General features: G+C 39.8%; 1 protein-coding gene across 1 annotated transcript; it reads left to right on the top strand.

The window, feature by feature from the left end:
- The first annotated feature begins 6,232 nt into the window (after positions 1-6,232).
- LOC106733828 (disintegrin and metalloproteinase domain-containing protein 21) lies at positions 6,233-8,716 on the top strand. Its single transcript, XM_014583981.2, has one exon. It carries the CDS (start codon positions 6,332-6,334, stop codon positions 8,573-8,575), a length of 2,244 nt encoding a protein of 747 aa, XP_014439467.1. The 5' UTR covers positions 6,233-6,331; the 3' UTR covers positions 8,576-8,716.
- The last annotated feature ends 13,929 nt before the right edge of the window (positions 8,717-22,645 follow it).

The following is a 22,645-nucleotide window of genomic DNA, read 5'->3' as shown; positions in this document are numbered from 1 at the left end:
GGATTGTTGGATTTGATAATGAACTAGATTGGACCCAGCTGTCTGTTTGGGTCAGGCAGAAACCGGTAGTAGGTAGCTATTACTGTGCTGGGTGACCTGAGATTAGGTTGTTAAAAATCCACACAGGATTTTATGTTCTAATGTCTTAGGTTTTTCTTTTTTGCCTGCTAAGTTAGAGAAGGTTCATTGGCTAAATTAGTTAAGTAGAGCTCAGAGCCAAAGCCAGGATAAAGCATTTCTCACGTAAGTTTTTCTTGGCTCCAAGAGACTCAAAACTTTTTGTAAAGATGAAATTCCTAATTGTAAAGATCTAAGTACTTCCTGGAGGTACAATATTTACAAAAGTGGTGAGATGTTAGTAACATGATTTGAAATGACTCTGGTTGTCTGTGGAATGTTCTAGATAAACAACCCTACTCTTTAAAAAGCATAGTTAAAATTGAGGGCTCCCAATTTAGGTGTATCTATGGATACCAATTGGTATACAGAAGCTTCTAAAAGACTTACTTCACTTTTTTTGGGCTCTTTTAAGACTCTATGAAAGATAAATGATAATCTTAAGTGACATTTAAAAAAAATCTACCAAAGACTTTGCCTTGTTACTAGCCTGCCCCAAACCTGAAAGAAAGCTAGCTATAAAGGTTGATTGAAATGGTTTAGAATACACCTATAGGTCAAACTGGGTTGTTTCTTGTTCAACAATATCCACACTGAATTACAAGTCTAGAAAAAGTTCTCTTTGCCTTCATTAATGGACTCCACCTTAAAGTTAATAATAAATTAAGAAATTTGCTAAGTTTTAAAAGACACATATCAATGAAACTGGTCTTCAAAAATACAACTTTCTGGCATCTTAGTGGTCTATTTTAAAATCTTGGGGAAAATTTCACATATTTGTAAATATATCTCCTTTAAGTCACTAAAGTTTTTTACACTGGAAAATGCACAAGTTTAAATGCATTACATGAGCTGGCCATATATACTGCAATTGTTCAGGGCTCTGCTCACAAAATTGTGATTCAAACCCCTGCACTGGCATGTGGCTTGAAAAAGGGATGTCTGTGGATGACTCCAAACCCCACTAAGAGGAAGAACATGGAGGAAAAGAGATTGCTTGTGACCATGCCCTATTGGGAGTGCTTTTTTCTCCCTCTCTGTCTAGAAAGCACACCTGCCCTCTAGCAATTAAAAATCTGCGTACTATCTCCTTTGATCTCTGTTATCTGCCTGTATAATATAAGCTTTCTACTTTGTTTAACCTAGAAAAATTGCACTTATTATATAGAAACTTAGAATTTGAGCAGTTAATGGTAAAATTAAAAATGAAAATGTAATGCTAAAATATATTTATTATTAAGTTTAAGTTAAAACTTTGGCATCTTATTTTTATATAGTTTTAAAAGTATTAAAAACAAGGATTTTTTTAAGGTACTGATTGACTCTTTTTTAAAAAATAATTATTTTTATTTAATTTTATTCATCATCATCATCATTATTTTAATTTGAACAGAGAGAGGGAAAGTGAGAAAGCAAGCCACCAGGTTCAGGACTTGAAAAGTGATCAGCCATGTAGGAGTCCAGCACCTTAACAACAATGCCACCTGTGGGACCAGCAGGTGGAGTGGTGGTTCAGGTGCTGGACTCCCACATGGCCAACCACAGTTTGAGTCCCAGACCTGGTGGCTTGTTTTTTCACCTTCTCTCTCTATATATATCTGTGCTTTCTCACTCTCTCTGGTCAAATTAAAATAAAGGAATGAATAAATAAATAACATTAAATAAATAATTCCTTTAAAAAAAATGCCACCTGCCAGCCTAAGTACTTACTGATTTACTCTTAATAAAAATAAAAAGATTATAAAAAGTTTTACCTTCAATAATTTTTAAAAAGGTTCTATCTTTTCTCAAGATATCTTTTTGTTTTATGCTATATATTTTTATAGATGTGATTGAGACACACCTAAGGTGCTTGGGAAACATTTAACTTTCATTTTCTGCTGACAGTTAAGTAAATAAGATTTTTCCTATCATTGACAAGGTTTCTCCCAAATCAAATTCTTAGTTATTTGACCTCAAAACACATTTTGGCTGTTTACAGAGGGCCCTGAGACATCCAAAAGAGAGCTGTGAGAGCCAATCAGGCTTTTGTTCATATGTTAAATGACACAAGAAGTGTTGTCAAACTGAGCACTTTTAATTTTTTGCATTATATTTGAGTTATATGCGTGGATATGTTATGCGTATCTATGTGTGTGGGTACATGTGTATTTATATAAGCACTGTGTTCCAAAATGCTTTGAGATTTCCAGAAATCTATAGTGTGATATTTATCAGTCATGTTGTAGGTCATTATGTTGAGCTGGTGTAGGTCACAAATACAGCCAAATTTCTGTCAGTTTTAAATTCTTGCCGGATTTTTAACAATGGTTGGTGCTGGGACCAGCAATTGGCGTAGTGACTATGTCACTGGACTCCCATGTAGCTGAATACGGTTCGAATCCTGGACCTGGTGGCTTAAACATGCCAGGTGCGTGTGTGTGTGAGCCCAAGATCCCGAGAGGAGAATGGAGGAGAAGGGATTATGGCATGGCCATCCCCGCTGGGGGGGTGATTTCTCGCTTTCTGTCTCTCTGTCTCTCTCTTTCTGGCTAGCGCATGTTCCATATAGCAAAAACAAAACAAAACAAAACAAAACAAAACAAACAAACAAAAAAAAACAATGGTTGGTGCAAGTCGTAGTGTCTATGGTTAATTACTTTGCTTGATGCTTTTCTAAAAGTTTTTTTCAAATGACTATAATCATAAAGTGTTATGACTTTAAGGAAATTCATTAAGTGGATAGAAAGAAGATGTACTCTTGTAAGTACAGGTCTCTGATGACCGAATTATTGAAATATTAAAATATTACACTTCAATGAAAAAGACTGATTGTTTTTCTAAAATGCTGAGTCAACCATTAAGCAAAGAACCGAAATTAACCAAAAGCAAGAAAATGTTTTGACAAAATTTCACAATAAGTCAGCCAATACTAAAATCGTTAAGCTAGGTGTCATTTCCTGGCCCACTATCTAAGATCACAAGTAAATCATTAAAGTCTGTAAATCCAATGAATTCTGTAAGATTGATCTAAGTCAAATTAACTGTGACACTCTATTTAATAAGCAATGCTATACACCTTAATTAAAGAGGTAAAATTGGTTTAAAAAAAAAGGATGTAAATAAAATGTTAAGCATGGACTCATGCAAAACTTGGACAGTCTCTGGTTCCTCCTGAGTCCTCCTTATTAGCTTCATTATTACAAACCTGCATACTCCATGACTAATAAAATAGATAAAATGATTGAGATTTTAAAAAATTCATAGTAATTTGTATGGAGGTATTAGAATAGTGACTGCTCTAAAATTACTAAAATGTCTTATAGTCAATGTTTAGTCTTTCAACCTGATGTTGAAAAGACAGTAGAAAATGTAGATTCATTTCTACTATCATATGCCATTTAGGAATTATCAGTGGGGATCAGCAGTTAGCATAACGGCTATGTAGCTGGACTCCCATGAACTCACGCTAGGCGCGTGTGTGTGCGTGCCCAAGATCCCGAGAGGAGAATGGAGGAGAAGGGATTGTGGCATGGCCATCCCCCCTGGGGGGCGATTTCTTGCTTTCTGTCTCTCTGTCTCTATCTTTCTGGCAAGTGCACGTGCCCTATAGCAAAAACCTCTCAAAAAAAAAAAAAAAGAAAAAAAGAATTATCTACAAATTTCACTCATTGCCATTTTTATTGCATGTTTTTTTAGTTGTATAAAATTATCACATGAAAGAAGTCAATGGTGTAAACAGTAGTTAAAAGGTTATTTAAAAATGTGTTTTTCTCATAAGGCATTTTTTTTTCATAAGTCATTCCTGGAGAAATCTGAGGCGACTAAACTCTAGAAGGCTGTAAAGCATTATGCCAAAGTGTATTTTCAGTACGTAGAGTATGTTATTTCTGATTCACTGACTAAGACAATCAAACCCTTCCTGGTCCAGAGTCTGGGTATTCCGGAAATGACACCAGAGAAAGACTGTTCGTAAGTCTTGTTCAAAGACACCATACCAAATTCTTCTGACCACTCTCACCGCAGTAAAGCTTCAAGTCAGAAGAATTTGGGTTCACAATTCAGAAGGATTACCTCAGACTTTTGGAGCTGTACAAATGTTGGGTACAACTGGTAAAAGTGACCAGGGAAATTTCTTCTTTGGAGCAGACATCATAGACACAGACTGCTTTGCCCAGAGATGCGGTAAAGACTTCTCTGCCATCATGAAAACATTATGCTGTTTCTTTCTCTCAGTTCCTACTGTGTTAATTCTTTCCTCTTCCCTACAGAAAATCCATGGCACCATAATCAGTGGTTGATTTTAATTTGAACTTATGCCCTAGTTCAAAACCAGACCAATTGTTGGGACGGTGGAATAATGCAGAAAAGATCAAGAAACCATTCTGCTGCTGTCATTGCCTCATTGTTTCAATTGAGTCACCCTAAAACCTCCAAGACAGAGTGAAAAGCTATTTTTGATAGTCTTCAAAAGATAAGTGAGTTTTGTGATAGGCAGGTAGCTAAGTAGTGAGCGGAGGCCCTGAGAACATAGCAGAAGGACACATGTCACTCCAGTCACAATTTATCAGGAGTTACAACGAGACCTTCCATGAAAATGCCTTATTCTCACCCAGCTCCTGGGCCAGGAAGGCAAGGCAAAGACTGTACTTCTTTTTGGCAACTGAGGAAGACACATAGGGATGGTTGTAAATTTCCCTCTTAATACTCCTCATAAATACAAAAATACCCAACCAGACATTTCAGTCTATCTTTCTTCCAGTAGGCTTCCAGGATATTATCACTTGTGTTACTAAGCTAACAACAAAGATAAATCAGGCAATTTTGAAGATAGTTATGGTCCTTCATCATCATCACACCCTGAACAAGGATGTTGATCAACTAGACTCAAATACCATAAAATTACCTACATTGACAGAGTCTTGCTTAATTTGGTTTCATTGGTCTCATAGAAGCTTTAGTTAAGGAGGACAGTTTGTGCTCTGGATGTTAATTCACTTAAGGTCTTTTAGGTGTCCCTGGTGAGCTGTATTCTCTAAGCATCCTAAACGATTGTATGTAGGTACCCATTACACACTAAAGTAATCTTACTTCTACAGGATCAGTAAGAAGGCAAAAAAGAAACTGTTCAACACATGTGACATCAGGACTTAAGAACTGCATGCCAGAGACCAGAGAAAAGTACTGAATTTTATGATGATTGTGATTTCTATGCTGAGACCAAGAAAAAGTCACTTACGAAGGTGATAAGAGAAGGAGGGCAATGCCCTATGTTTTGGTCAATCTCTCAAAATTAAGAGGCTGAACAAAAGGGAGAACCATTAAAGCATCTGGGCTTGGAAAAGCCTCTGCACCCCTGCCTTGGCTTCCAGAAGCTACCTGCAGTCTCAATTGCAAGGCTGCTCCCTTGGTTAGTTGCTAGGTTACAACCAATCACAGTCTCTAGGCTTTAGTTATCACAGACGCCCCGCCTTGAAAACTGTATTAGCACAGACAAACTTGAAGATGTAACCAACCCAATTGTTTCTTTACCTCATCCCTCACTTCTGTATTTGTATGTCACTTTCCAGTTCTGGCACATTAGTAACCTGACCACGAGAGTATCTGGAGTTCCCTTGAAGGCAAGTCCCGGGTCCTCTATGTGAATCATGTTTATTTTTGCTCAGATAACTGTCACTTTACTAATTGTGTGGAGTTTTTCTTTAACAACATCTCCTTCTTATGACATTCCATCTACAACACTGAACTCCATGAACTTTCAAGGATCTGTAATTCTCTCCTCAAAAAACCTGTGGAGAAGATGTTCTCTTTTACTCAGTATTGTTTCCAGGTTTTTAATTTTTTTATTTTTTTAAATCATATATTGATTCATCACCACATTCAGACTTGTGGGGGGTGGGGTGGGGGAAACCTTTGTCCAGAAATTGCACCAAGACACTAATTCTGAGCCCTCTAAGACAACATGAGTTTTCAGCCCAGGCATGCACTGTATTTCTCAATTCCTCCCATTTTCTTCTCTTTGTGAGGTCCCCTGCCCCAGGGGCTCCATGTCACTGGGCAGTGCCTCCCCTGATGAGCACACCATTGTTATGTAATGGTCCACCCTCCCCCTCACCTCTCAGTGAGTGCTACTCCTCAGCCTCACTCTGCTCTCCTCAAGACATCACCCTGGGAAAAGCTGATGTTTCAGGGATAGTCTTACCTGCATCCCACCTGAGTGCACTTTCTTTCATCAATGGCTCAGTTTCCCTGGACCAAGAGCACCCTGACAGTCGCCCTTTGGCTGTCTGTGCTCTGGGCAGTCCTGTCCCCTGTTTACTGCTCTCATGCCCCTCCAGGATGGCGCTTCACTTCCTCTGAAGTTGTGATTCCCAGGAAGGTGCCCCACAGGATGGGTGGAGATGAGATGCCAGACCAGCTGTCCTACAGCCTGCGCTTCGGGGGCCAAAGACATGTGATCCACATGAACCTCAAGAAGAACTTGCTGCCCAGACACTTTCCTGTTATTACTGATAATGACCAGGGAGCCAAGCAGGAGGACTATCCCTTTGTGCCCCAAGATTGTTACTACTACGGCTACCTGGAAGGGGTTCCTGGGTCCATGGGCACACTGGACACCTGCTGCAGAGGCCTGCGTGGCATGCTGCAGGTGGATGACTTCACTTATGAAATCAAGCCACTGGAGACTTCTTCCAAATTTGAGCATGTGCTTTCTCTGCTTGTGTCAGAACAGAGACCAGGTCAGGCTGAGAGATGTAAGAATGACGAGGAAGACACAAATCCAGCATTTGAAGAGGCAAACATTGCTGATGCCCCTAGAGCAGGCCCTGTGTATTTGTGGATTGGACACAAGAAACACTACAAAATTCACTATACGGTTTCTCATTCATTATTCACATTGGCTAGTAGTAATTTTACACGTGTTGTAGAAAATGTAGTGCTTATGAACAACATAATACATACGATTTACAAACAAGTTGATTTGAATGTCTTCATACGCATGTTGTGCATATGGAATAACAGAGATGAAGTCGATCTTACTCTCGGAAGCTCAGTAAGTGATATTGCTAGTTATTTTGGATTGTGGAAAGATGTCATGGTGCATAAGTTGTTTGCACATGATACTACAGTTCTTCTGACAGGGAGTAAAATAGAAAATGCCTTATGTTTTGCTTTCCATGATGGAACATGCAACCCCAACTGGGGAGTCGTATATGTGTTTGTAGCACACTTTCATGTATTTCTGGGTGCAACAATTACAGCACACACAATGGGTCACAGCTTGGCAATAAGGCATGACGATGAAGGTTGTCATTGTTTTCGGAGAACCAATTGCCTCATGACAACTGTGCCTGGACTTCTAGATATGATGAGCAATTGCTCTTATGCAGCATTACATGCTAAGCTTAATAACTGGGATCCTTGCTTGAGTCAACCAAATGTTCCATATTACAATTTTCCTTATGTAGCTCCTCGTTGTGGAGACAAGATAAGAAATCAGAATGAAGAATGTGACTGTGGCTCTTTTAAAGAATGTGCTGATGACCAGTGCTGTGAGACCACTTGTGCCCTCAGCCTTGGTAGTATTTGTGACGTGGGACCTTGCTGCGTTAGGTGTAAACATGCTAGACCTGGAATGATCTGCAGAGACACGCTCGGTATTTGTGATCTACCGGAATACTGTGATGGGAAATCAGAACAGTGCCCAGAAGATTTTTATATACAGGATGGAACCCCATGTTCAGCAGTAGCCGTTTGTATAGCAGGAAACTGCAGTGACCGTGATATGCAGTGTCAAGCCCTTTTTGGCTACAGAGTGAAAGATGCTTCTCCAGCATGCTATAACAAATTGAATACTATAGGTGACCGATTTGGAAACTGTGGGGTGAAGCTGCAACGAGGGGGAAGTAAGCCTTTTAAATGTGAAGAAGACGATGTTTTATGTGGATTGCTGCACTGTGACGGTATTGATCACATTCCCGGTGGAGGTGAGCACACTACGTTTCACAGCATCCTAGTACAAGATGTTTCTGAAGTAAAGTGCTTTGGATATGATGCGCACCACGGGACAGAGTTACCAGAGATGGGCCTTGTAGTGGATGGCGCAACATGTGGCCCAGGAAGATACTGTTATCGACAGAATTGCACTTTTCATGACGACATGGGTTTTGACTGCGATGTGAAGAAATGCAATTTCAGAGGTGTGTGTAACAACAAGAAGAACTGCCATTGTGTGCGAGGTTGGAAGCCACCATTGTGTGAGGAAAGGGGATCAGGTGGTAGTGAGAATAGTGGCCCTCCACCTGACAGAGATGTGGGTATTCGAGCCAAAATACTGGTTAATGTAAACAAGTTCCTGCTTTTTCTATTGCTTCGTCTTGCTCTTTTAGTGTTTGCACTACTTCTTGGTGGCCTCTTCAAAGCAAAAGAAGTTATAGAAGAAAAAATATATGAGGACGACATCAGCGGGAAGGATTAACCTGAGTGAATAGGAATGGGAGCCCAGGCATAGGAGAAGTATCATTAACGCTGGAATAAATAAGCCACCATCCTTCTGACAGTTACATAACCTTTTCATGTGTTTGAAGTTTTCATCTTGAAAGAAACCACATGACAATTAAAAAAAAAAAAGAAGATCTCTTGTTTTTAGATTCTCTTAACATTGCTTATCTGGTTATATTCTTAATACTCCTATGAGTGAGAGCATAAACCATTCTAGTCATTAATAAAGACCCTGTACTAAGATTCAGAAAAGGTTTAGACATCCATGTTGCAAGTTTCGTTTGATTAGTATGCACTCATTCAGCACTTCTATGGTCTTTTCCATTGAGCTATGTTCTTACCTTTTGGATTTTGTCCAAAAATTGTTACTGCTACTGTTCAAAAATTATGTGAAAAATGTAGTATTTGGCAGTGATCTCCAGGAAAATACAAATACTTTTAGTGTCACCCATGTTCTGAATTTCTTCAGTGGTTCTACCACCTGTCGTAGTGAAAGATTTCATCTCTCAGAGTTTCAGGATCCAAGTTTATATTCAGACATGAAATGGGCTTCTCCAAGGTTTGTGATGATCAAAGGGAAGCACGTAATGAAAGACCTGGAACATTTTAGGTATGACCTCAAATAAGGAGTTGTGGGCACTGAGGTATCTATCACTCCTTAATTCCTCTGGTTGCTAAAGTCATAGGATATCACATTTAGAATCCCTGGATGTGCCTAAGCACAGTCTGTAAATTACAGTATGTACCTGACTGTTTGGTGTATGTACGGATGTAACAATTTAGTTAAACAGTGAGAATGAATTGAGAAATGACACCAAATCAGGGCCTGATAAACAAGGATGAATTTTCTTCTGTTTAAATGACCCATATCTCTTAGTAAATCTTTGTAAATATCAGCCTGGTTCAGAATAGCCACTAAAGGGGAGAAAGAGGAAGTAGAGCTAGAGAATCCTCATGATTGCCAGCTGTGATATTACATATCATTGGTATTTTAAAATTATTAAATAATTATTATTTTTTTCTTATTTTGAAAATATTATAATTTATATACTAATTGTACCTACTCTTTTCTTTCCTTTTTCAAGAGTTTTTTTTTTTTTTGCTATAGAACGCATGCATTGCTAGAGAGATAGAGAGATACAGAGAGACAGACAGTGAGAAATCACCCCAGAGAGGTGATGGCCATGCCTCAAACTCTTCTTTTCCATTTTTCTCTTGGGATTTTGGGCATGCATTCATATGTTCCCAGTGAGACATTTAAGATACCAACTCTGTCAAACCAAGTCAACTACATGGGAGTCCAGAAACATAACTATTATGCTATCTACTTGTCTCCTAGTTGTACCTACTTATGGGATGTAGTGTGGTTTTTCATTATATGAATACAATGTGCAATGATCACAGGGCAGTAAACTGAGCCACCACACACACACACACACAAAACTCTGAAACCTTCAAGTTGTGAACATTAGAAAACCACTCCTCTAGCTATTTTGAATATACATACAAATGTCACCAACTATAGCTGGTCTACAATAAGGTCATATACTCACTCCACTTGGTATCTGTTAACCACATTCTGCTAATCTCCCCAGGCTGAACCATGAGCATCTCCATTTTGAAGCCATATCCTCTTCCCTGTGACTTGACCCATATGTGCCTCCTAAATTTTTCTCACTCAATGCTTATCATGACTAGACCTACACTGTCATCCATAATTGTCCTTCCTGATAACTCACATTTTCAGCTTTTGTAAACTGCTCTCGCATGACTCAAGACTAACAGTTTCTTAGGTTTATGTTTTTCTTTGCCTTTGTAATTTTTGCCTTTATAAAACTTCCTCCCCTTCACTTCAAGGATGCAGGGTTTTGGAGTGTCTTGAGTCCTCCTACAGCCACTAGCTTAATAAAGGCTCCTTACATTTGGCTAAAGGTTGGATGTCCTCTTATCGACATGTTCATTTGAATACAACATTTGAAGGCCCCAGTGAGATAAATGTGCTACTAGTATCTGGGTGATGCATCCAAGTATGGTGAACTCACTCTCTTGACTGCCCAACACTTAGGATATTCTGTGGGAGGTGCCACCTGAGATGTTCCAGGGCCCCAGAGACAACTTTCTGGGTCTTTGACGGCCAGACAGGTGACACCAACTGCTCTTTCCAACCACGGAGTTTGGTAAGAAAACCTTCAGAATCTTTTCTCTTCTTTTTTCCTTACTCTTCCTGATTAAGATTGGTCAACTGGGGAGTATGAAGCTGGCATGGGACGTGCCACCTGAATAGTAACAACCAGGCGGGATGCCTAGTGGAATTTCAGGGCCAACTGGACGCAGTTGAAGGAGACTCTACGCAGATTCCACTAAGATGTTGCTGAAATCAGGATCTAGGTAGAAGCTAGAATGAGGATTTAAATCCTTCCTAGATCTTAGTATTTCTCTCTTTTATAAGTCCTTTTTGTCTGTACTGTCACTTTAAGGAATATTTCCTGGTGGGAGGGAATGTTTTTAACCTGTGTGTGAGTGGTGAATGAGTGACCGTGTGACTGTTCATTGCTCCACAGCTTCGACTACAGAGTCTGACTGGGTCCTCATCTGTGGTTTGATGGTGTCCTCATACAGCTTAGGGCTGCACTGGGCACTGAAGGATTCCATACTTCCCTGCATGTCCAGTCCTACCCAGGGGTTGGTACCAGGTAAATCAATGCTAAGAGGCACTGAAGTTCCTGGGAGAGAAGTAGCCAGGTGGACAATTTTTGGTAACCTCTTTGGAGTAGACACCACACCCTTTGTTTGTCTTAACCACATTGTTGCAGGGAGGAAAACATGGGGATACTTGATTCTCCTGTATGTGAAGAAGGACTGTCTGCCCTTGCGAACTGGTCATTTCTTTTCTGGAGCAAGTCCAGGCAATTTCCTGAGTAAGGACACTAAGACTCCCTCGCTCATCTCTCTCTTAGGCCAGAAAATTGCCTCTGTTGTCAGCAGTCTAGGTCCAGCTGTTTACAAAATCTACCCCTGTATTGGTTATGTCCCAAACACTGACACCCACTTATCATCCATTTCTTTTGTCATCACCCAGTCCTTTTGTCTGTCACTCAGATGGATAATTGCCAATTTTTGCATGGGGAACAAGCCTTCTGTTTTTAGTTCACCTAATTTCTTTCAAGCTAAATACCTCTGTCCTCTCACTGAAGGACAGTGTAATTGCTTTAGGTATCTAAATCTAGCTTGCGCTATTATAACCCTTGCCAGGAGCATGCAAGGAAGCTGATTCCAATGCAATTGCTATAGAGTTTAGATCAGTAACCCAGATAGTCTGTTCCAGCCCTCGAATCTTTTTGACCTCAGTATCAGCAGTCTCATCTGTCTGGCAGTACATAGTGCTGCCTGGGAATTAAAAAGCCTTCATCAGTTGGAGATTTTTGTGGTGGCAGTTTCACCACACACACCATCACATAGACAGAACTCTCCCTCTTTGTGTACTCATTCGGGTACAATCACAGCCCTTTCCTCTAGGCTGTGACAGGAGATCAGACAACCCCCTTCAGGATCTTGGAGTTCACACCAATGTGTCATAGGTTTGTATGCCCTGAATGCCTTGCCATGGTATTTCTCATTACACTAGCCCCTTTGTTTGCCTGGCTCTGATAGCAGTGGATTCTAGCAACTTGAGTAGGTTCTTAAGATTCCCCTTAGCTTTAGCTTACTTGGGAAGCATTGGGGTTTTTGTTGCACTGTGGTGTTTCTAACTTGCAAAAAGCTCAACATCACTCACCAACCAGCACCCATGGGCGAGGCAGGCAGAGCACACTGGGGCTCTCGGAGGCGCAAACTGCCCACACATGCTTGCGCCACTTGGCTCCTCTTGCACCACTCAACACACAGTTCTAGGCTACAGCACTAGCCAAGGCAGGGGTGATGAATCTCCAGACTGTAAGAACGACAAGGAGAAGGCATGTGCTCAAAAGCTGTATCTGCCTTCCTGAACTCTGGAGTTGTTTTTACCATGGGTGGTCAAACTAGTTGCATTCTAACCCTGGTGAAATGTATGCTGGTACACCGGTGTGGCCATGTTCTAGCCTAACAGGAGTGGTCTTGTAAAGCATTTTTCTGTTACCAGAGATTGAGACAGATTCATTACACCCTGGTCAACATGCGTGTATTAAATTAGTCAACACTGAGTGAAAACTTCAGAGTTAAATTTTTTAAAACCATTTTCTCAACTTATACAGCATTGGCATATCTGGGGACAGCTAGCAGTCCAGGTCAAACGGTAAGAAGGGCTGGATATGTGGAAGAGGAGCAAGGAAGACAGAAAGAAGGTAGGGATCAGGATGAAAGGGTGGGGTGTAAGAGACAAATAGAGACACACAGTGGAGGAAGGCCTTTGCGAGGGGAACAACAATGAAGTTGTTAAAAGGGACCTCAGAGGGATCAGCAGTTAGTGTAATGGCTATGTTGCTGGACTCCTGTGGGAGGCTGCGCACCAGCGAATATTGCTGGTTTCTCAGAGAGCAAACAATTACACAATGACAAAGGCCATGATTGGCTCCCCTTCAAAACCTCACCTTCAAAACCATACTCTGATTGGCCACTTACCATAGCAAATCGGTGAGCTTAGAATTCCTCAGATTTGCATATCCAGCACCTCATGATTGGTCCACAAAAATAACCAATCATAACCCACCTTCTACAATCCTTCATTAGCATATAGGACAACCAATCACTGCCCACCAGCATGTATATAACCACGATCCCTGGGCCACAATCACCAGACAACCCTGAAGATCCTGAAGAGCTGTGACACTGCATCGTCTCCGGACGACCCTGAAGAGTTGTAACACTGTGTCGTCTCAATGTTGTAACACCGCGTAATTCATCCGGTCTCTCACTCAGGAAACCTGTTTGACTGTCCCCCGGGTCGGGACAGACTCCCAGGTAGTCGACTGCAGTTCGAGTCCTGGACCTGGTGGCTTAAACTCACACTGAGTGCCTGTGTGTGTGTGTCCAAGATCCCGAGAGGAGAATGGAGGAGAAGGGAATGTCGTGTAGCCATCCCCCTGGGGGGGGGGGGAATTCTTCATTCTCTCTGTCTGGCGAACACATGCACCCTATAGCAAATACCTCTCCAAAAATAAATAAATAAATAAATAAATAAATAAAGAGACCTCAGAAAGAATAGAGTTTGCTCAAGATATTTCCTATTTTAGACTCTCTGTTCTATCCTAAAATAAGTGTCTGGTGTCTGCCATCTCTTACCCTTACTTCCAGCACAACAGAAGGTGTATGAATGGGATATACCATAAGGAAACAAAGGGGCACTGTAGTTCAAGGTCATACTTTCTGAAATCATGCCACGCAGGGAGGAATTTAAAAACACTACAACCTTTCTGCATCTCTAGTACAATCTGGGCAGAGATTTGGAATAAACACAAGTTTCCCGGTAAAACATTTCTGTGATTATAGGAGAACTTTGCCCTACCTTATGAAAATCCTCTGGTTATTTTCTGCTAAAACAAAGAACTCAGAAAGAGAAAAGTATTAAACTGACTTCAGTCTCACAAAACATCGACCTAAAAAAGAATCAAATCCTGTAACATTTGTGTTATGAAAGAAAGAGAAAGAAAAGGCATTTGAAGAACTGGAGCAGAAGATACTTTCACCAAGGAAATGAAAGTTCTTTGGTACATGCTGTCCTTGACCCAAACCAGCATTGTTGAGAGTATGTCTGAATATATTCCAAGTAATAGCATCAAAATACTTAAAAAAATACACACAGCGGCACACACATCTATACACTTATATACCTAAATGCATATATATACATACATATATATATATATATATACACATACATATATATATACACACACACACACATACATATTTATATATTAGTTACATCACAAATGAATGTTCTATTTTCATAGTTATCACTTCAATAGTTATTTTATATGACTAAGTTCCAAAAATAAACCTGCATGCTTCTAATGAAACTCAGCAAGCTGACTTCTCTCTGCTATTCAGGCTGTAACCTGTGCCAACATGATAACTCCACTTCTGACCTGCTGGTTGTTAACCATGGATATCTGAGGTTTCCGGATGGGTTCCGTAACGTTGAGTCCTATGAAACTTGTGGTGTATGTCTTGGCCAAAGTGTACTTTTTGTAGCCTGAGATGATTCTGAGAAACACAAAGTTGCAGGAAGAGGAAGCCAGAAAGCCAGCAGATGATTGCTAAGGGTGATGGTAGGTGGAGACAGCCAGCCTCTCTTCTTGGGTTTCTGATATCATCTATGAAGGGACCTCCAAGTAAATGGAAAAAGGAATTAAAGTACAAGTTAATTTTGGTGCAAAAACATATTGAAATCCCTGCACAGTTTCTTCACAATATACATCTTTTGTGTACTTTTGCAAGAACCCCCCCCCCACCCAATTCTTCCAATGGATATTCAGCATAACATGGGAGTTCCTGACAGAACACACACACTGCACCCTGAATGATGGCACTCTGTCCTTTCAGTGCGTTGTTTCTGACCTTGCACGTCAGGTGGTGACTTTTGTAGGTCATTCCTGAGAGCCTTCTGGATATTGATGTGGAGTTCCATGCAAAGATCGTGCAGTCTATATGCCCACAAATTGTGGTGCTGAGAGAAGGTCTACCGACGGTAAAGCCACTATCACAACCACAATACTTACATATTGCTCTGAGGACCAACTGCTGACACTTCAGGATGGAAGGGGCCCACTGTAGTCGACTTCCTACCAATTCGCTGTTTGGTTTCCTTGAGGAATAGAGTCATCTCAGAATCTCAACATTGATCCTCATTGATGGTAGTCGGACATCAAAAGCAGCAATATCTTGACTGACTGCCTCTCCAGTGAGCGTTTCATGCTGTTTATCCAGTGCTCCTTTACCTTGGTCACCATGGCATTGTATTCTTCCTGTACATGGTTAGATAAAAATCCCCTGTGGCCATATATGTGAATTGAGCGATGCATACAGTAGAACTATGGTGAGCAGTATGCTAAGTGATATCTCAACTACCTGCTCACACAGCACACATATGCCTTTGACTCTTGATGTGCCTGATTTGTGACATACAATTTTCATCTTACTGTGGATTGCTGCCAGGATTATAAAATAATTGCTATAGTCAAGCTAATTAACCTCTTTATCTCCTCACATAGTTCATTTATTTTAGACTGTATATCTCTGTGTGTGTGTGTGTGTGTGTGTGTGTATGTGTGTATTGAGACCACTTAAGGTCTTCCCTCTTAGCAAATTTCAGCTATGAATACAGTATTTTAACCATTGTCATATGGTTTTCCATTAGATCTCCAGAAGTCACCCTTCTTACGTAAATAAAGCATTGTAGACCCTAAGTAACATTTCCCCTCATGGGAAAAAAAAAAGAATTATTTAATTTAATCTATTTATTTATTTTAATTTGATCACCAGAAAGAGAAAGACTGGGGAGAGGGGTGAGAAAGCAAGCCGCCAGGTCGAGACTCAAACCACAGTCAGCCACTTGGGAGTCCAACCCCTTTAACCACCTGGCCACCTGCTGGCCCCTCCCCTTATAGATTTCTAGAGGTTATTTTTTTTCCATTTCTTTTCTGACAAAACGCTATTCAAAACTTTGCAGATTGTCACATATTTGTAATTTTTCCACTTGTTTTAGTCTTTAATATTACTGCATCATGAACAGTTTTAAAAATTATTTTTACATTATATATAACTTACTGACCTTTTCTTTGGCACACTCTTAAGTTCTCTTTCACAGTTCTTTCATGAGAAATTTAGGGATGAATGATTCCTGTATATTCTACTGTTTCTCTGCCTAGTATAGCATTCAGCAAGTATATTTTATTTAAATAAGTAATTTAGGTCTTCTTAATATTTAATTATTCTGACATATTTCTTCTGTCATGGACTGACATCTTTTTTCAGATGTCGTTAGGGTGGTGATTGCCATTTAATTTTTTAAAATTTATTGAATAAATTTATAAAAATTTATTGGTGCTAGGTTTATCTGCAGTGCTTCTACGGAGTTGGCTGAGATAGCTTCCAGAAGTTTGTTTTTCATTGTGCCTGGGAGAAATGAGAACTTGCAGCTTCCTAGTATGACATTACAGGGATGGCATTCTCATTTGAAACTCTAAAAAATCTCCATGGTTTCCAAAACTTATATATAGGGCTGGCAGGTGGCATGGTGGTTAAAAGTACTGGATTCCCACATGGCCCACCATGGGAATCTTTTACAGTTTGAATCCTGGTCCTGGAGGCTTGCTTTCTCACTTTCCCTTTCTCTCTCTCTGTCTCTCTCTGTCAAATTATAAAATAATAACAAATGGAATTAATTAAATAAATTGATTTTTTTAAACTTTATATATAATAGTTGTTAAAGACTAGGTGAGACACCAAACAGTGTAATTGAGGAAGGCATTTGAAAAAGCAAACACATGCACACAAGGAACCCACATTTGTGGGTTCTCTCAGTGCCCACAGTGCTACCATCCGTATGCTGGATCAATTCATGCAGCATTTTCTCTGGGGCTTTACTTTCTCTACACTTCCCAGAAACAATCAGGCTTTTTCTACCTGTTAAATGGTAGGAGATCCTGAGAAGAGAATGGAGGAGAAGGGATAGCGGCATGGCCATTCCCCCTGGGGGGTGATTTCTCGCTTTCTGTCTCTCTGTCTCTCTCGGTCTGTCTGGTGAGTGCACGTGCCCTATAGCAAAAACAAACAAACAAACAAAAACAAAAACAAAAACAGAACAAAAAAACCAAAAAAATACCTCTTCAAAGAAATAACACCTAAACCAGTCCAAACACAATTGCTACCTGGCAACCTGCCCACTCAAACGTACTTTTTTCCTAAAATCTTCCTCTCCTATTAAATTCTCTTTTATACCTACTTTTAGTGTGCTTGTGGCTTTCTTTTGCACCTAGGGACAGGTCTCTAATTTTAGTGATCTGGACCCAAAGGACCAAGGGCTTTATACATTTGAGCTCAGCACTCTTTCATCCTGTGAGAGTTTACAGTGAGAATAGATTTCAGCAGGGTTCCTGGAGATTCCCTTTTGGCAGTAATACAAAACCAGATGTATTTAAAGTTTCTATATAAAGTGGAGGAAATTTTCACATTTTATAACCAGTAAGACCTCCTAGAGTCTCAAGCAGGTAGAAGCCACCCTCCAAAAGGTGGATGATTAACACAAAGTGTAACAAAAATGCTCAAAGAAATATCATTCACCTTTAGGTCTCCTTTTTGTTCAATTTAGGAGCTTATGTTGGATTCTGAACAAAAGTAAATGTTGCACTATCTATGTCAAAAAAAGGAACAAAAAACTGACTATTGGGAATCAGCAGTTAGCGTAGTGGCTATGTCGCTGGACTCCCACATAGTCGACCACAGTTCACGTCCCGGACCCGGTGGCTTAAAACTCACGCCGGGCGCGTGTGCGTGCGTGCCCAAGATCCTGAGAGGAGAATGGAGGAGAAGGGATTGCGGCGTGACCATCCCCCCTGGGGGGTGATTTCTCGCTTTCTGTCTCTATGTTTCTCTCTGTCTGGTGAGTGCACGCGCCCTATAGCGGAAAAAAACTCTCTAAAAAAACAAAAAAAAAACAAAAAACCTGACTATTTGCAGACATCATAAATGACAGATAAAAAGTTTGGGTTTTTCTAAGATTCAATATCTATATTTTTCTGAATAGGCCTCCAGAATATTATGGCTTGCTTTACTAGGCTAACAAAAAATAATAAATACGTCTTCTTCAAGAAACCCTGAAGAGGGTACTGGTCCAGGAAAATTGAAGAATGACCAGTCAGAAATAAAGGAATAAAAGGCAACCAAAACAATGGCCAACTTAAACATCAGGACAAGTCCGGTAATATCGATAATAACATTGAATGTGAATGGATTAAATTCTCCAATCAAGAGACACAGACTCACTGAATGGGTAAAAAACCAGAAACCCTGTATCTGCTGCTTACAGGAAACACACCTCATGGATAAAGACATACATAGACTAAAAGTGAAGGGTTGGAAAAGATTTTTCCATGCAAATGGGAACCAAAAAAGAGTTGGAGTCACGATACTAACTTCTGACAAAACAAGCTTTAAAATAAAAATCGTTCAAAGAGACAAAGAAGGGCACTATATTGTAGTAAAAGGGTCAATCGATCAAAAAGATATAATGCCTATAAATATCTATGCACCTAACACAGGAACACCCAAATACGTGAAGGAAAGACTGTTAGATCTAAAAGGAAAGATAGAGTGCAACATACTAATTGTTGGTGACCTCAACATACTACTATCTCCTCTGGACAGGTCATCTAGACAGAAAATAGGTAAAGAGATAAAGGATCTAATTGATACCATAAATCAAATGGACTTGACATCTATAGAACTTTCCACCCGAGAACCACGAGATACACTTTTTTCTCACCCCCACATGGAACCTTTTCAAAGATTGACCACATCATAAGGCACAAGGCAAGCCTCTACAGATTCAAGAGCATAGAAATGAAACCTGGCACCTTCTCCGACCATGAGGGAATTAAACTTGACCTTAATTTCAAGAGAAATTCACAAAAATACTCAAATATATGGAAACTAAATAAAGTACTCTTTAATGACTACACAACTACTGAAGAAATAAAGTCTGAAATCAAAAGATTCATGGACATCAATGACAACGAGGACACGAGTTTCCATAATCTTTGGGACACTGCTAATAAGCAATAATAAGAGGAAAGTTCATAGCAATTAGTGCACATAAGAGGAAGATGGAAAGAAAGCAAATGGATCACCTAACATTTGTGCCTCAGAGAATTGGAAAAGAAACAGCAAAAAAACCTGAAAAACCCCAGGAGAAAAGAAATAATAAAGATAGCAGAAATAAATGAAATAGAAAAATAAATGAACTATACGGAAAATAAATGAAAGTAAAAACTGGTCCTTGAACAGATAAAATTGATACATTATTAGCAAGACTTATTAAGAAGAGAGAAAGGAACCAGGTGAATCAAATCTGCAATGAAGCAGGTAGTATAACAACAGACGTAGTAGAAATACAAAACATCATTCATTATAGGATACTATGAACGACTATATGCTAAGAAACAAGACAATCTGGATGAGATGGACAAATTCCTGAACACATATAATCTTCCAAGATTTAGCTAGGAGGATATAGAAAGTCTGAATAGGCCCATAACAAGCCAGGAGATTGAATCAGTAATAAATAACCTCTCAACAAAGAAAAGCCTTGGCCCTGATGGCTTGACCTCTGAATTCTACAAAACATTCAAAGAAGAGTTAACCCCCATTCTGCTCAAGTTATATCTAAAGATCCAAATGGTGAATCTCTCCCTAATTCATTCTAGGAGGTCTCTATCACCCTTATCCTTAAAACAGATAAGGACAGGACAAGGAAAGAAAACTATAGACCAATATCTCTGATGAATATAGACACAAAGATTCTCAACAAGATACTAGCAAATCGTATCCAACAACTTATAAAAAAGATTATACATCATGATCAGGTAGGCTTTAGTCCAGGAATGCAAGAGTAGTTCAACATGCGCAAAAACCGTAAATGTAGTACACCATATTAACAGGAAACAAGATGAAAACCATATGATCATATCAACTGATGCAGAAAAGGCATTTGATAAGATACAACATCCCTTCATGATGAAGACTCTCAGCAATATCAGCAGAGAAGGGTCATTTCTCAACACAATAAAAGCTATCTATGAAAAATTCATAGTGAACATCATCCTGAATGGAGAAAAGCTGAAAGCTTTTCCACTAAAAAGGGGTACAAGACATGAATGCCCACTTTCTCCACTCACCAACACATTCAGAAAAGAGGAAAAAATAAAAGGCATTCCAATAGTAAAAGAAGAGCTGAAACTCTCTATTTGCAGATGACATGATTGTATACATAGAAGACTCAATGGTTTTCTTGAAAAATTCCTGGAAGTAATAAATAAATACAGTAAAGTTGCAGGATACAAAATTAATATACAGAAATCTATAGCATTTCTATATACAAATAGCAGGCAGACTGAGATAGAACTGAAAAAAGTAATTCCATTTACCATAGCCACAAAAAAGTCTAAGATACTTAGGAATAAATCTAACGAAAGAAGTTAAAAACATCCACAAGGAAAACAATGAGAAGTTAAATAAGAACATAGAAAATGACACAAAAAAGTGAAAGGACAACCCATGTTCCTGGATTGGAAGAATTAATATAATCAAAATGGCAATTCTACCCAAATTAATCTACATATTTTTTTGAGAGGTTTTTTGCTATAGGGCGCGTGCGCTCGCCAGATAGACAGAGAGAGACAGAGAGATAGAAAGCAGGAAATCATCCCCCAGGGGGGATGGCCACGCCACAATACCTTCTCCTCCATTCTCCTCTCGGGATCTTGGGCACGCACGCACACGCACCCGGCGTGAGTTTAAGCCACCGGGTCCGGGACTCGAACCGCGGTCGACTAAGTGGGAGTCCAGCGACATAGCCATTACGCTAACTTCTGGTCCCTTACATATTTAATGCAATACCAATCAAAGTACCAGACAAAGTCTTCACAGATCTAGAAAAGACAATCATAAAATTTGTCTGGAATCATAAAAGACCCTGTATTGCCAAAGCAATTCTGCATGAGAAGAGTGGAGTGGGCAGCATCTCACTCCCTGACCCAAAAGTATACTACAAAGCTGTGGTAATCAAAAGAGTATGGTACAGAAACAGACAGGTGGACCAATTGGACAGAATAGAATCCCCAGAAATACATTCTGAAACATATAGTCAACTGGTTTTATTTATTTATTTATTTTTTGGAGAGGTTTTTGCAATAGGGTGCGTTGCGCTCGCCAGAAAGACAGAGAGAGACAAAGAGACAGAAAGTGAGAAATCACCCTCCTGGGGGGATGGCCATGCTCCAATCCCTTCTCCTCCATTCTCCTCTTGGGATCTTGGGCACACATGCACATGCACCCGGTGTGAGTTTAAGCCACCCGGTCCAGGACTCAAACTGCAGTCAACTATATGGGAGTTCAGAAACATAGTCATTACACTAGCTGCTGGTCCCACAGTCAACTAATTTTTGACATGGGGTACCAGTTAATCCAGTGGGAAAAGGGAAACCTGTTCAACAAATAGTGCTGGAAAAACTGGATTTCCACCTGCAGAAAGATGAATCTGAACCCCTATCTGTCACCTTTGACAAAAATCAACTCAAAGTGGATCAATGATCTAAACCTAAGACCTCAAACTATAAAATTGCTCTTGGAAAACACTGGGGAAACTGGAAGACATTGGGGTTGGCAAAGACTTCCTAAATAAGACCCCCAAAGCACAGTCGATAATCCCCAAAATAGACAAGTGGGATTACATCAGACTAAGAAGTATCTGCACGGCAAAAGACAAGGTAATAAGTGAGAATCGACAGCCCTCAGAAGGGGAAAATATTTTTGTAAACTATGCGTCAGATAAGGGACTGATAACCAGAATACACAAGAAACTAAAGCAGCTGTTCTGAAAAAAGACAATCAAGCCTATTATAATATGGGAAAATGAGTTGAAAAAACCGCTCTCTAAGGATGACATTCAACAAGCCAAAAGGCATATGAAAAAATGCTAAAAAAAAAAAAAAGCTCAACATTCCTCATTTTAAGGGAAATGCAGCTCAAAAGAGTAATGAGATACCACCTAGCCCTAGTCAGAATGACTAAGATTAAATAAAAATAATGATAGGTGCTGGTGGGGGTGTGGTGACGAGAACTCTCTTACACTGCTGGTGGGAATGTAAATTGGTCCAGCCACTGTGGAGAACAATCTGGAGATTCCTCAAAAATCTACAAATAGAACTACCATATGATCCAGCAATCCCACTCCTTGGGATCTACCCAAAGGACCCAATAATTCTTTTTTTTTTTTTGGAGAGGTTTTTGCTATAGGGTGCGTGCGCTCGCCAGACAGATAGAGAGAGACAGAGAGTCAGAAAGCAAGAAA

Source organism: Tupaia chinensis, unplaced genomic scaffold, assembly GCF_000334495.1.
Source record: "Tupaia chinensis unplaced genomic scaffold, TupChi_1.0 Scaffold145367_1, whole genome shotgun sequence".
Classification (NCBI taxonomy): Eukaryota; Metazoa; Chordata; class Mammalia; order Scandentia; family Tupaiidae; genus Tupaia; species Tupaia belangeri.
This window is presented reverse-complemented; position numbering and strand designations above follow the sequence as displayed.

Excerpts from the sequence above, each read along its gene's own strand:
- LOC106733828 (XM_014583981.2), top strand. The coding sequence starts at position 6,332 with ATGGCTCAGTTTCCCTGGACCAAGAGCACCCTGACAGTCGCCCTTTGG.